The sequence below is a fragment of the Notothenia rossii genome (assembly GCF_949606895.1).
Source record: "Notothenia rossii genome assembly, chromosome: 3".
NCBI classification, from domain to species: domain Eukaryota; kingdom Metazoa; phylum Chordata; class Actinopteri; order Perciformes; family Nototheniidae; genus Notothenia; species Notothenia rossii.
In genome coordinates this window covers 68520484-68536757 of record NC_136901.1, presented here as the reverse complement: position 1 = coordinate 68536757, position 16274 = coordinate 68520484, and the positions used below count along the sequence as shown (strand labels likewise).

Sequence of the window (16274 nt, the reverse complement as noted above, 5' to 3'; positions counted from 1 at the left end):
TATCACCCGACATACTTCGCCTCCGCGCCTTCATCTGGCTCCGGTACCTCAGGAGGTCTTTGAATCAGATTCAGGGACAGATCTGTGGATTCCTGTGAAACAAGCTCTCTCACGCTATAGCACGTACAAATCAGCCCAGAATATTCATGCACATTCTGAGTAATTATAGAAATACTAAAGCGAAGATGCTGGATCCTATTAGCCTTCCTGTCTGGTTAATGATTACATCTTTCAAACTCCACGTCAAAGGCTCTCTGTTATTAATGTGTCGTCTCCAAACTGAAATAACCCATATGTCACTGACATCACCAAGGTTATTTTTTAGACTTTGAAAAGCTTAGACCGAGACCGAGACACTTACCATTGGAGGAATAAGTACATTTATTAGGATTTCTATTTACATTTAACTTTAAAGTACATTTGGGAAACATATCGTATATTGACGATACAAAAGAGGAAATCTTGAAATTGTAAAGGCTCAAAACAGCATGCTGCATAACGAATATGTTGCATTCTTTAACAAATATTAAAAAAGCAATTTTTCTGTCAATCAACAAATTGATAAGTAGCTATAAAAGGGGATACAAAGGTATATGTATATAATATGCATCACAATTCTTTAAAAACACACCATTTATACCCAAAACTCATCTGAAATTGTGTTCAACATTAGTGTAGAAACTGAGAAAAAAGGCATCTACACTTAAATCACCCATAGGTTAAATAAGTTGCGTTAGTGGGCTGGGAAGGAACAGAGAAAGAAAATGTTCGAAACATGACGATAATAACTCCTGACGAACATTCCACCTCTCCTTTCTCTCCTCGTCTCTAAATATCAAACAACCTCATCAATAATTGACCGAGAGTCTGGCAGTTGATCAGCTATGAACGGCCCTTTATAGCCGCATTAGAAACCCGACACACACACACACACACACACACACACACACACACACACACACACACACACACACACACACACACACACACACACACACACACAAGCATCCTCCCTTTGATGCTCGTTCATGATCCATCTCATTGACGCATGAGTCCAGGTCAGGTCAGCTAATCAATCACCCGCATGGCATTTGAAGTGTTTGGTCTGTCTATAGGCTTCCTGTGTACTTACTCCTCTGATCTCCTCTCCACACAAACACAGGAACTCTGAGGAGATGGGCCTTGAGAGGGAGCCTGTTACAGAGCGGCTGGGTTGAATAGTCCACTGTCCGCAGGCTTGGCGGTTTCTTATCGACGATGCTAAGAGTCAAGGTCAAGTCGCGCTCTTTCATCCTGTCTTGCTCGCGGGGTCCACTGCTTTCACAAGTGATAGCCTTGAAGAACGGAGATGGAGAGCATGATATAAGCTGTGTATAAGTGTGTGCTGTGGTGTAATGCTTTTTCCCACTGTTGACCGTTTCTAAATGTAGGCAGAATGTGTTGTTTCCCTGTGTGGTCCGCTCTCGAAACGCCATATATTCGTTTATTTGGATTGTCAATCCGGGGAAAGCCCACTTCCCTTTTTAGTTTTTTTTGTTTAACGCTCTCACATGATAAAACGCACAGCCCTGGGGCGTCGTTACCTTAACCACACGTCGTAACCGTGTAATAACCACATGTTATTTGCAGCTGAGCCAAATCTCGGGTTGGATGCTAAAGATGTGTCAGCATTCAGCAAGTGGAGGAATCTGACAAAAGGAAAAGGGCGAAGACAGGAGAGGAAGGAAGCCATTTTGTTCTCTGGATGCTGTCTTCCTGAGCTCTGGCATGTTTCTACAGCCAATCAATAGGTCACAGTTCTTATTACACTCTGCCACTCACCTACACTGGGCTCTGCGCATGCAACACAAACACACAGCTGCTTTTACATCTTTGTGTATTTCACTGTGTGTGTCTCCCATCGCTCTGCCTTTGATGCTACACTGTCCTCACCTCTTCTCTGTAACACAGCCACATTGTTTCCCTTGTTTTATTCAGCCTTCTCAAATCCTCTCGTCCACTTTGCCCTCCTTACATTCTGCTCCTCTTTCACACATCCTCCTCCTCCTCCTCCTCCTCGCTGCTCCTTTCCTCTCATTTTCCACTTTGCTGCTCTTCCCCTCATCAGTCAGCCAGCCTGCGGTCTGACAGAGATGCGGGGTTCAGATGAAGGATGCCAGACTGTCAGCACATATCTATTCTCCAAACATACACACTTGCATACACTTTACATGCAGCAAAGATCAGCGAAACAATGGCATCAACACGACCGTGTTGCTGAGTTCCATTTAAATCTCCGTGCATTGATTTCGTCTTAATATGTCTAGCAGGCCCGTAGTCAAAAAGGAAAATGGTTTGTTGATTCGCAGACGCGATTCTCCTGACATTATAATTGGGGAGGTGTGTGGGGAGATAAACAAACTTTAAAGCTATTGTTTGCATTCCCAGCTCTGATAGATGTTGTTTAGCAGTTCCTATAGCGGTGGGCTGTGTTTCCAAAGGCCATCTATATAGCAGTTATTACCAGTATACAAACTAATGCATAAAATCCACCGCACTGCATTTTCAATTCTCACGTTGTTTGGATCAAATCAAAACATCTCATCTTTCAATTATCTCTCTTCACTGTGACTATTTTCCCTGCCTCCTCCTCCTCCTATATTTGACCAATGTGATTTAGGAAACGAGTGTTTGGTGCATATTTGTCGAACCGGCGTTTAGCTCCTCGGAGGTGTTGGAACAGGATTTGGATTTAGGAGCTCGATTAAGGGAGCTTTGATGGGGACTTTTGCCTTCACACAGTAGTATCAAAGAAAACATAATTTCCCTTCCCTTTAAATGAGTTTGATTCAGTCTCCTCTCTTGTAGCGCAGAGTAAACAGACGCAGCAGGCCTTTGGTTTGGCATACTGATGTCCGGTGGGAGATGGTCTATGAGCAAAGATGAAAATATGCACAGTTTGATTCCGAGGAAACATGTCCTCCACCCTGCCACTTTTTCCCTCCAGGGCTACGTTTTCCTCTCAGAACTCTGTTTTCATCCCCTGTTAGCCCGCGTCTCCAGGGTTTTGCACGGAGCGCGTGGGTGATCAGTACGAGGAACCTCAGGCGCGCGTGCTGATATGTGCATGCTGGAAGCTGAGATAATGTGATGGCAAAGGCAAAGGATGTGCAGTAGTTACAATGACATCTGGTCGTTCACCAGCAGGGGAATAGGGTGCTAAGCCCAATGTGGTCCCACAGGCTTTCCAAGTGCAGCTGGAACTACAAGTGGATTCCTTTTTTTGTTTGAGAATTGGGAGATGGAAATGGGATGTAGGAAATGAAGAACAGACAGTGCTGGCCTTATAGGAGTCAATCTGTCCCCTCTCTATTGTTGGTAATAGAAAATCCCCCCGCGAAAAAGAGGGCTCGGCTTCAGCCTCTTCTCTCCAGCTCCCCCTTTCTGTTAGGGATGTAACAGTTAATCCACTTCCACAAGTGCCATCAAGCCCCTTCTGCCGCTTTTTCTAACACTCTTTTATACATAAATGCTCCATCCCCCTTTTTTTCTATTTTACTCTACACAACAGTCCACTCGTTAAACCCTCCTCTCTTTGTTGCCGTCATATGCTTGAGTTTCTCTGTCAAACTGGCAGGAAAAGGAACTCAGCACAAAACAGATAGCATGTTTCAAACAGAGAGACGTGGAAATGCACCCAGACTTTTTCTGTGCTACGCTCTTGACAAACACATTCAAAACTCCACATCTTTCAGCCCAAAGAAAGTTTGGAGAAAGCATTTGTTAAATGGATCCTCAGCAAATGAGGCGCTGCCTGTTAAATGAAGAATCGAATAATGTGCAGTTAACGATAAACAGAACCTCATCATCAGCCCGGTCTAATGATAGTCTAATTGAATTTTCTCATGAAAAAAGTGTTAGAATGATCATTTTGACAGTCTGAGCCACAGGCTGTGATGCATCTCTATACAGGCGGTAAAAATAGCCAGCCATTTGAATGCCGTTTTTTTTGTTGTTGTTCTAAGATCCACTGTAAGCTTCACTGCTGCGTCAGACCTAACAGTTTAGCATTTTCTATTTTCCGCTCCACTAAAGAACTGATTAAATTGTTATAGTCTCTAACAAATGTTAAACTCGGAGACAGATTACATTTTCAACTGCAGCGAATGTATATGAAGCTCTTTGATGAAAAGCATTTCGCCCGTTTTCTGAGCGTTATCATCGCCATACTGTTCTCCAGAGCCTGGCACAGAGAGCGCCTCCAGATGTGACCCGACCGAGGCTGCCTGCGTCTCGGGGCGGGACGTGCCAGATGAGGGGGGTGGGGGGATGGAGCCGGAGGGCCTGCGAGCAAAGAGGAGCCCTGTGACATTGTGGGGCACAAGTGGCCGCAGAGCTGACAAGATAAGAAGTGATATGCCCTCACCGTTGCTGTCAGTCACGCCACCTCATTAGAGACAGAGACCAAGAAAGAGGGTATTTTGAGGAGGATGGCGAGAGGGGGATTCTATTTTTTTATGGTTTTGAGAAACACATTTTAAGAAGGATTCCCAGCTGTGAAGCAATCAGTGGTGGAAATGATCTGAGCACATTTACAGTTGTACAGTATAATCACAAAAAGATACAGAAAGATATGAGGTTCCTGAACTTATTTTCAAATGCTACTTTATACTTTTAATCCACTGCATTTATTTAAAGCCTTATTTAATAGCTACTTTACGGATCTGGATTCTTAATACAAAGTATAAATCAACAAATTAATGATGTATTATCATTAGGGATGTAACGATACCAAAAACTCATGGTACGATAATATCGCGATAACAAGTCCACGGTATGGTATTTATCGCGATATTGAAAAATAAAGAAAGACATTTTTTTTTATATTGGATTTAATTTGGAAATTGTAAAATATTTTATTTGAAAAAAAAATCTTTATTAAATAATAAATCTGATTTGTACAGCATTTCAGTCGGATAGTAGTATTTTCAAGTGTCAAAAACAAAGTGACAGTAACAGACTGGAACAAGACCAACCAGTGTTTTTTTACCTACTAGTACTACGAAACAAAGTAGGCCTTTTCTTTGCAGCTCACAAATAAACAAGTAACTTGAATAATCAGACCCTGCAATAAAATAAATCAAGTTTCACTTTAGTTTTTCAAGTAACTCAACTCAAACTCACTAGTCACTCACTCAGCATCATCAGACAGGGTTTTTTTTAGGAATATGAGCATGTCCACATTTCCAGGTAGAAGCTGGGATGTTTGGGCGTTTACAATATCCCCTGCTGTGGAAAAAGCTCTCTCGCTTGGTACTGATGTTGCTGGGACAGCAGTAGTCGCGTTAACCGAATATTTTATTTAACAATGACGGAAAAATCTGAAAGCAGTCTGTCATTTTGACAGATTAGAACAAACTCGGAACAGCGCCAAAGTTTCCCCGCAGCGAGGCTCTGGTGTTTGCCGTGTTATGCTTGCCTTCAATGATATGGTTTCCAAACCGTACTTTGCCGTACTGATCATTGAAATGTCCGGGAGTTTTTGCTTTACGCTGTGCGCGCTCCCGCGAGGTGCATGTATGTCTCGGTGGGCATGCATAACACGGCATAACACCGCCGTTGACAGTTCACGAGCGTGCTCTCCTCTCTCTTTTATGTTCATGTTGTACAGTCTATGGTTGTAACCTACTTGCTGCCATGTTGGACAGGTCTCCCATGAAAAAGAGATCGATGATCTCAATGGGACCACCTGGTTAAATAAAGTTTTTAAAAAAATAAAATGTATTAACCATGTAATATCGCGGTAGATTTTGTCAGTCTCACAACGGCACTGAGACGTTTATTTATCGCGATACCGCAATATTTGGTATATCGTTACATCCCTAATCATCATTGTTATTATTATAGTCACCCAACAGCTTTTAGGTCACTCAAATAAACCACACCTTTACCATATTAATTTATCAATAATTATAATACTGTAGCGACCCTGGTAGGAGGCTGGGGGTGTCACTCAGGCATCCCCCGTCTCTTGGCCAATCACAGAGCTGCACAGGATGCTGGTCTAGGTGCGGGCCTGTGGTTGGGGGAGCGGACGGGGGAGGGCGGGGAGGTTGTGACGTAGACACGGGTATATATATAGGTGTGTGTGTGGGAGTTATAGTTGTGTAAGGTGTAAACCCCAAGCTCTACCTGTTCCTGAATCTGTGATCCTAAGAAATAAGAGTTATTAAAGCCTAATAACTAAAAGCCTGTTTCCGACTCCATCTGTGAACGTTACAATACAATCATTTATCATATTTGACCACAAAATGTGTGGGCCGCTCGAGCTATACCACTTTAAGTATATTTTAATGCTAATACTTTTGCACTTTACTTAAGTACAATTTTGAATTCATAAGGTTTACTTGAAGCTGAATATCTTTTTCTCTGTATATTTACTTTTGACTGAAGTAAACATGTGAGTACTTCCCTTTCTGCAAGGAACCTAGTTCAACGTTTATTTAGCACACCTTGTCTTTGGCACAGTAGCATCACATTACCGTGATGCTGCAGAGGCTTCTTGCAGGGATTTTATGCAATGGCTGGAAGTGGAGGAGGAGGATGGGAGCGTTGGAGGAAAAAGTGAAGGCATGAAATATTAACCCCTGGCTAAACATCCAAGCTTAGCCGTCTGTGAAATCCCACCGTGGACAATGCTAATACATTCACTGGGGACATGATAGGGCCTTGTTGCACCGCCAGATGGGAAGTGTGCATTAAGAAGCTCTCTCGTGTATTCATACACCCATAATAGGATCTATAAGACGAAAATCCCAACAGTCATTTCAGTAACGCAGACGGAACAATACTGCAGATTTCAGACACATACAAACACCCTCTCTCTCCCACATACACTCGCAGACACACAACCTCCTTTGCTTCTGAAGCTAAATAGTTGATTGATGGCCTAAGCTGTGAAGAAATGCTCTCCTTTATGTCTCTAAAGGTTTGTAATTGCTGCAGTGAAAGGATGCTCACTCGCCTGGAATATTGATCCTAATGGGATTACTACCCTCCACCAGAGAGAGGGTGATGGAGGGAAAGAGATGGAGGATGAGAGAGGGAGAGATGACGAGGAGGTCCGGACAGAGAGAGAGAGGTGAGCAGATAGACAGGCGGAGAAATTTAGTTTGTCCTTGCCGTATTTCATCGATCTTTACACCGCGTCTTCCGTACGGGAACGATTAAGCATCGCTCTGGAAACCAGAGATGGAGAAAATACTGGGAATATAAAGGAAGGCGTGGGGGAGTTAGAATGGTTCCCGAAGGGGAGATTGTGGGGGGGTGATACAGCTCTTCTACTTTCCTCTGGGTGTTATTGGTTGTTGTTGTTGTTGTTGTTGTCACCGGTTGCTGCAAATAAAAGTGGGATTCAAGCAGAATGTGGGAGAGTTTAGGCAGAGGTGGAAGAAGTACTCAGATCTTGTACTGAAGTACTACCTAAGGGTAGCAATACTCTGTAACAAGTAAAAGTCCTGCATTCAAAATGTTGCTCAAGTTAAAGTACAAAGGAATTTAGCATCAAAAACGAAGTGCTCATTATGCAGATTGGCCCATTCCAAAATAATATGTTATGTTTTGATGAAATTATTGATGCATTCATGTGTATGTCAAAGCTGGTAAAGGTGCACCTAGTTTTAAATACTTGTATACTGCAGGGTAGTTTGTGAATTTACACCACGTGTAACTAAAGTCCTTTTTAAGTGTTGTTTACATATAACATTATAAATCCAAATCTGCAAAGTAACCAAATGTATTAAATAAACGTAGTGAAGTAAAAGTACAAGATTTACCTCGGAATTTTAGTGGAGTAGAAATACAACGTAGCAACACAATAAAAATACTCAAGTACAAGTCTCTCAAAATTGTACTTAAAGTATATGTACATAGTTACTTTGCACCACTGAGCTTAGGTGAAGGGTTCCTTTCAAAGAGAGCCGTGAGACTGATATAACCGTGGAGCCGGAGGTGTTGTGCTGACAGAAACTCAACGACCATATGCTCTCGGACCATATTGTTATTCTGGGAAAAGTATAGCTCAGTGCCTCCGCTGATTATTCCCATCACTGTGTTCTAGTTTCACCCCGCCCTCGTCATCTCGCAGAAATTAATCAGCGTGGAGGGCTATCAGCCTGTCCGTCATTCTGTCCCGCCATCCGCCCGCCCGTTTGACTGCAGTAACCCCAGATGGGAGGCATGGCCATCAGTGTGTGGCCAGCCTGTCCTCTGCAGCTAATTGAAACATTTCAATGAGGCAAAGTCATGGAATCTGCATATGTGCGCGCCTCAGCTGATACCCCATGTGTGTGTGTGTGTGTTAATATAGGGGTGTGTCTGTGTGTGTGTGTCAATCTGTTTCAGCCAGACCATAATGTTGGTCATCTGCCTGTGTTGTGACTAACTCCAGGCTCCTTCCGTGCTGCTGGGCTCGAGCACTTAGTGGCGTTCGCACAAAAGTCACCTTTATGAATAATTATCAGAAAGCCATTATGTCCGTTCTGTGCCTCTTGATGTTTCTCAGCGGGAGTGTCTTTTCATAGAGGAATGTGTGTACGTGTGACTCATTGTTTGGCTGGCTTTGAAAGTTTGTTTTTCCCCAGCGGGGAGTCTATGGGAAAAATGACTTTGCTCTGTGTTTCGCAGGGAAGACAGAGGTAAGGATTATCCATTTGAAGACGAGGTTGGTTTGCAGGGATGGGGAACGACAACAAGCTCAGCAACAAATTGCAGCCAAGACAATAATAATCAAACTGCAAAACTGACTTAAAGAACATACTGCCGGAGATACCCGGTGGAAACAGTCTAACGCACGCTCACACAGATGTCTCTCTACCTGCCTGTGGGGTGATTGTAAAAATGAGTTTCCAATAGCTTCAAAGGCTTGTAATGCAGCCAGCAATTTCATTTTGACAGACACACTTCTAAAGGTGCAAGGATTTTTTTTCTGCAGCAAAAAGAAAACTCAGTGTGTGTGTACGTGTGTGTGGACTCAGTAGTGATCAGACTCCCACGGTGCCGTCTCAGCCTTTAAGAACTGCAGGAGACTTGTAGAGGACAAAAAACAGCATGAAAGGAGAGAGAAAAAAGGAGGAAGGACAGGGAGGGCAGCGCAAGGTTCACTTTCCTACCGCGTGTTTGCATTACTTTGAGAGACTATACTTTTTGACAAGGAGTGTCTGTGCGGGATGATTATCAGAGCGCTGACACAAATCCTGCTGATTTAAAACCACGATTCAATATGATAAGCAAACAGAATGTGAATGACTGCAGGTTAAAGACCAAGTTTTAAATAGACGCACAATGCTGTTTACACAAATCGGCATCAATCAAATTCAGCCGTCAGACAAACGCTTTATTAACTACATGTGTCAACTGGCGCTCCTGTTTAGAGAACACTTAAATCACTGCTGACATGGGCAGATGTCCTTTTAGTCCACAAAAACATACGTAGATGTTGACGATGTACGATCAGACGTGTGTGTGTGGGCAAAGATAAACGAGTGGTGAGGAAGCAACGGCGTCGAGTGCAGATGGTTCCTTATATATCCACAAATGCAAAAATATGTACACATGCCATTAGCGTGGCACCACCGCTAGTGTTCCTGCAGGTGGTTGATCCTGATGGCAGCCCGTATGTCAGACCGACGTTCTGATGATGATCGTTTATGACATGGCCAGGCCACAAGGAGCCCCAGGGGCTTTTCAAAGAGCCAGACAGTCCCATTTTGGCATGACATCACTAGCTTCGACCTCGGAGGCGGGGCAACGCCAAAGGCAGGAAGTGTCTTGTTTGATTGAGCAGAGCGAGGGTTCAGAGAGACGGAGATTAAGATTTACTACTGAGTAGTGTTTGCTTTATTTGTGCTGTTGTGGAACTCAACAGATTGTGTTGAACAAACAGACAGGGCAAGCATGTTTTGTTCTTTTTAAGTATTCCAGCTCTGAAGTAGACTCGTTCATTGCCGTTCATCAAACCAAAGCCCTGAATGCAGAACTGGTCACATTCTCATAGTAAAAGATGCAGTTCTGAATATTTTTCATATGCACAATGGTGCACGTATTTTAAATCAAAGAGTTTTCTTGAGAGGTTTTTGTGAAATGTGAGATTTACAGCTCATCTGTCTCCTGTTGTCAACGTTTATGTTTAACCATTTCCAAAATCTTTCCGCCCATATGATTAATTGTGGTTAATAATGGGTTATTCTAATAAAAAGTGCAGACAAACAACCTACTTACCGTAAGGGTATAAGCACTTGAGCATAAAAGAAAGTCAAATCCTCCATATCCATAGTCCTGTGCCCCATCATAACCATCCTATATTGAGGGTGTAAGAATTCCCTTCAAAGTTTTCCCCAAAGTGACCCCTACTGGAAGGCTTTCAATACAATGGGGAAATCTCAAGACAGATGATCTGTGATTGATGATATCTGGAGGACAGGGTATATTATTCCTCTCCAGATTTATGGTGTATGAAGAGGAGCCCAATTTCTACCTTGGTGATTATGGCCTGAGGGCTCAGCAGGTTGTTCACATGTGTGTTTGCGTGCGCACTTTTTTCGGGACACGGCCCCCTGAGACTGATGTGCCTTGTGTGTAATAAAGAAGCGGTATAATGAGATGCCTAACTTTCCCTCTTTGAATGATATTTTACATTAAAAATGTAAATTAAAAAGTCCCCCCTCACCACATCCTAGAACCCCCTCTCCTCATCACCATGTCCAAAACAATTTTCTGCATGGCTCCCTTGCGGTAGTGGTGTGTGTGTGTGTGTGTGTGTGTGTGTGTGTGTGTGTGTGTGTGTGTGTGTGTGTGTGTGTGTGTGTGTGTGTGTGTGTGTGTGTGTGTGTGTGTGTGTGTGTGTGTGTGTGTGTGTGTGTGTGTGTGTGTGTGTGTGTGTGTGTGTGTGTGTGTGTGTGTGTGTGTGTGTGTGTGTGTGTGTGTGTGTGTGTGTGTTTCGGTCCTCGTATGGACCCTAACTGATTGTGATTGCATTTCCATCGGATTTTCTCCCAGCGAGGACGAGAGCAGGGCCCAGACGGAGAAATGGGATCAGAGAGGGAAACTCATCTCCCCTTCCCAGACACAGTCCCTTCCAGAGTGTGTGGACACACACACACACACACACACACACACACACACACACACACACACACACACACTGTGAATGGTGTCCTCTATTACTTGTGGTATTAGCATCCCTAATGAGGTGTGAGAGAGGGACATTGACGGAGCAAGTGCAAGACCAAAAGAAGGTGGATCCAAAAAAATGGAGGGAGGGAGGAAGAGGAGTAACGATCAATCTCATTGCAGGATAATCGGTTAGAGCCAAAGAGGAAGGAATTTGAAGAGTATTGAGGGAGAAGGAAAGACATTTTCTCATAATCATCTCCAGACAATCTTCCAAGATTCAGATCTGGACACTGTTTGAGGTTTACCTTCCACACATGTAAACAGTAGATGATAAACCAAGTGTTGCTGTTCCTTACATTAGTCTGGTTTAAGTACAGAAGACCCTGAATCATGTTGCCTCTCCAGTGACACATTTTTGTCAGCGTCTTTGTGTCAATTACCTCCTTATTTTACCCTTTTGGTGTTTGTGTCTTACGGTTTCACACCAGCCGCAATAGAAAAACCATCAGCAGGTCCACTTGCTTGCTTGCTGTAAATGCTCCGAACAATGAGCGGCCCTTTTCAAAGACCGGCTCTATCAGACAGTAACAGACTTTCTAGGAGAGCATTTGGCAGTTTATGGATAATATTTGGTTGGGACATTTTCAATCTCAAGCACAGCTTCTCTGGGTAAGAGTATTGAGCAAAAGGGGCTAAAAATGGGAGGAACAAGACGAAGCAGACGTGACATTTTCAATTTTATTCCATTAGGTGTGGAGTGTGTGACTGCGTTTGTGTGTGATCCATCCGTATTATCACACACTTGAATTATCACATATATGTAAAATGCTTCTTATCATATCGGGTAATCCAGGAGGCTTTCACGAGTCATTGAGAGAGATGAAAGGATATCCAGCCTCGCTAACAATGGCTTTAAGTGATGCTATTACCCTCCCTACTCATAAACTGTGTTCAGGACTAGACTGCCATTTCAGCGCTGGTGTGCCCACTGGACACCTGTTCTGATATCTGAACATCAACAATCTCATTGTTCCAAGTGCTGCCTACACTATAATTCCACATACAGTCTGTAACACGCAACTAATGACACATCCTACAGGCTGTATGTGTGTGCATCTGTGTGTGTTTTTTACCCCAGATAACATCTTCGCCTTAGATAAACCTATTGTTCTCGCCTCCAACCACCATTATATCGATGTAGGGGCAGACTGTTTCAAGGCTTCGGTTCAAACCCCAGTGAATCTTCTGCCTGTATCCATCCCCTTTCTTAATTTCATCCTTTATTTATTCATCGGTTTTTCCTCCTCTCCATCTGGCGCTCGTGTAACTTTTTTTTCTGTTCTCCCAGCTCCTCGTTTATGCAATTTTCACTCTCTTCTTTTTCATTCTCCCTCCTCTTCCTGCTCTCTTTCTTTCCTCTTTCATAGCTGGATACGGCACAGTCATTTGCTGCTACAGTGTGTAGCTGGGAGCCCTCTCGCTGAGATAGATGCCTGCCTATGAAAGACATTTGTTTCCTTTACTGTCACTGTGCAATAATCAGCCACTCTAACCTAATCAACATATTGCCCTTGCGGTAAATACAGCTGAGCAAGTGGGTCCGCGCACATTTGTGTGGGCATGCCAGCTTGTGTGTAGATGGGAGGGTATGTTCCTGTGTGTACCTGCAAGTGTGCGGATGTGCATGTGTGTCTATGCGTTTTCTTCTATTTGCCAGTGGATGCAAATGCAGTTCCTCATGCATGCGTATGCCATGTGACAGAGAAAGATGATTCTTGGTGAAAAAGCAGTTTGTTAGCGAATTAGAGTTAATTAGCCAACTTTCAGTTCCCAATGCTGTAATTGGGCCCATTTCTCTCTGTTTCCTCCAGCTGGCGTCTCTCATCCACTGCGGAGAAAGGAGGAGAGAAAGAGAGGGAGAGGAGGAGGAGTATTTGGCGGGGAGAGAGGGGGGTGCGTTACATGTCTGTAGGGGTCTGTGGAGTGCTGGCGTACCTACCCCCTGGGGGTAAGAACCACTTGCGCTGTGGATTGAGACAGTGAGAAGTATTAACTGAGAGATAATGACGAAAGGAAGGCTGATGGAAAGGAAAATGCAAAAGAACGCGGAGAGGAAGTGGAGAAGGGTGAAGCAGTGGGTGGGGGGGGCAAAGTGACAGAAATGGTGAAGGATGAGAGGGGAAGGCGTTATAATCATAAGCCATTACCAATCGAGGGCGCGGGGTACACCGTGGAGCGTGGGCAAGTACAGAAGGGAGGGCGCCTGTGTTCAAGTCCAGCAAGTGCAAAACTTTCTCACACATCTCCCCCCCCCCCCTGCTCTTTCCAATTCTTTCTTTCCTCTCTGCACCGGGCCTAATAAACCCAGAAGCGCTGTGAAGATAACATTTAAAGGGAAACGACTCAGCAGGGTCTGGTTGAGGAAAAGCGCGAGGTAGAAAAAAACGGTGTGAGGGTTGGCAGAATAGGAGAGAGGCAAGGGAGTAGTGAAGCGAAGAAGAAGAAGAAGAAGAAGAAGTGATGAAAGAGGAACGGGGCCTCTCCTGGTGCTGCAGCGCGCCGATCAGTAGAGTCTAATGAAGGTGCAGATGCCCATAGGAGTCCTGCGCTCTCTTGGCGACCACTGGGAATGGCAATTAATGCGTGGTGTGCTGACGGAAGATGCACACACACACACACACACACACACACACACACACACACACACACACACACACACACACACACACACACACACAAACCTGCTGAGCGCACACACTCAGATGGGCCATTTGCCTTAAATGTTCCAAAAGCCACAATTGCCTAAATTCAAACAGTATATGGTGCATTCAGCCAAACTGCACTTACCCTCAGATTATACAACGTAAATGTCTACCAGGGAGCAGCATTATGCCCCATGATTCCATACCAGCAGCAGACAGAGTAGCACACAGCTCAAGTGATTGCCTCTATTGTGCATGTAACCACCCAGAACTCTCAACAATTCTTTCTTTGGGATTCACTGCACAAAGAGCCTTTTTTCCCTCCGCTGCGTTGCCCTATATTTCACATATAAGCCCTATGTGTGTATCAGCGCAGCTAACTCCCCTCGCACCGCTCATTACCTTATTGATATTTTTACTCCAGTTGGTGTATGAGATATGATACGATGTTGTATTGGGATACAAGGCTCAGGTGGGTGGGTCCCTGCACTGCGGATTAGCTGTGTTGCGCGCCTATCCTGTGAAACAACTCGTTTTAGAGCAGGTCACTGAGGGACAGCACTGTTATGTAAAGATGAAAGGATAAACTGCTGAGAGTGGAGAGAAATGGACTGAGTAAGAGATAAGGGAGAGTGTGTGTGCATGGGTGTATCTTTACTCAGGCATCTGCGCGTGAGCGAGTTTGCGAGTGTGTGCTTAGCAAATGTTACAAGACAAATACGGCTGGTCCGCCCTCTACTGAGATAAAATAGTCTGCATCTGTTTCACTAAGACAGCAGTGTAATGGCACCACAACACCTACATTGACACAAGGTTGAAAGAGAGGGTGGCGTTACAGAGGCACTTGGTAGACTATGTTCAAATGGACTCCTTGTAGTCAAATAGAGAAACTGCTGTCAAAAACTTTTGTTCTGTTTGTCCTCTACTTTATCCAAACAAATTACCTTGACCTTTGCATTTCAACGGAAATGGTTCTCTCCTTATCCTCATCTTTTATTCCACTCCGCCCTGTACCTACTTGCTGCCCATTGAAATTGTGTTTTTTTTGTCCACTTAAAAGACCAGATGAAAAAAAAGTATTCTATAGTTCCTGCCCCTGCCATCCTTCATCTGCAATAAAAGAGACACAAAAACATTCAAGTTACAAGGTGAGGCTCAGTATTCAGCACTGGCGTTCTTGAACCGAAGTTCAAGCTCGAAGCTGTATAATCCTTCAGCAGAAAAAAAGAAATTCACTTGTTATTTACTTCTACCAAAAATGTGCAGTTTATTACAAAGGATGGAAAAAGGCATCTTTGGAATTATTTCTTGACAGCTCACACACACATATTGGAGTTTAGTCAGACAGCAGAGGTGCTATCAGTTGTAGTTAAGGAGGAGGGGTCTTAGTTACCTCTAGGTTAATGATCCTCATTAATATGCGCTAATATACCCCAGGTCATACAGTAATTAAAAATCTCATTCGACGCTCTCAGCTTAAACTGACTTGGCTTCGTCCTACAAAGATTAGCATTTATTATTTGTCTCTGAGGTCTGTGTTTCATAGTGAGGGGGTGAGACTAATAGCCTAATGTTGAACATTTGACTGGGCTGTCTCTCATCTCCTGTGCCTAGTAAAGTATTTTGCCTTTGCTTGGCTGGGCACAACTGTTTATGAGCCGGATGGCTTTTGCCGGTCGTGCCTTGGAGAGTTGCATCACGTTTGCAAGAGAGTGTTTGTGCCAAATGGGCTCACAAACAAGCGCTCGGAAATACACACTCAGGCATACACCTAGATGCACTACTGCATGTGAAGTCCATCATCATGGGGACTTCCTAATTCCTCTGAGTCAGCTGATGTCAGCTGATGCAAGCTGTGCTAATTGTTAGGCTGTAAGGTGATTGCATGTTCTTGCAGGAAAAGTGAAAGAGAGACCGAGTGTAATAAATTGTTCACACCTGAATTTCCTAATTCAAAACCAAACCAATGCATGGATGAAACATTGGTAACATTTTCCAACTGGTTCAACACTTGTTAACAAAAGTAATGTGTTGGAAATGTTCAATTATTAGTCATGTAGTTGGCTTTTTGTAAAACACAACAGTTGCCTTGACATTTGTAATGTGCTTTACTGTGACAAGTTTGTTTAAATGAAGCAACGTTTTAGCGGCTAACCCGTAAGCAAGCTAGCTCGCTATTTCCACCATACTTTCAGGCTGCACTGGTTGGAAGAAATGAGCCAAACAACGGGCTAATGGCCGCTGGGTTTAAATGCTCCATATGTTTCTCCTAACCTTGATTAAACGGCGCTTCAGACCGCTATGCTGCAGGCAAATTAGCCCCATAGCGCGAGGAGGTCTGGCAAAGGAACCATGGTATACGCTAGCTAGCTAAAGACTGTCTTCTTTGTATTCAGATAAGCAGTCACAAGTCACAGCAAA

The 16274-nt window shown here is 43.8% G+C and overlaps 1 protein-coding gene across 12 annotated transcripts in view; it reads left to right on the top strand.

Annotated features, from left to right (window-relative positions):
* tenm2a (teneurin transmembrane protein 2a) overlaps nucleotides 1-16274 on the top strand; it is a 220585-nt gene that overhangs the window by 124673 nt on the left and 79638 nt on the right. The window contains exon 1 of one of the 12 annotated variants that reach the window (XM_079671443.1): nucleotides 7051-7120. The exons of the other annotated variants lie outside the window; for them this stretch is intronic. Coding sequence (XP_079527569.1) covers nucleotides 7054-7120 — 67 coding nt within the window. The 5' untranslated portion in view covers nucleotides 7051-7053. Of the gene's footprint in view, nucleotides 1-7050; nucleotides 7121-16274 lie in introns of those variants that run through there. 12 annotated transcript variants of the gene reach the window in all.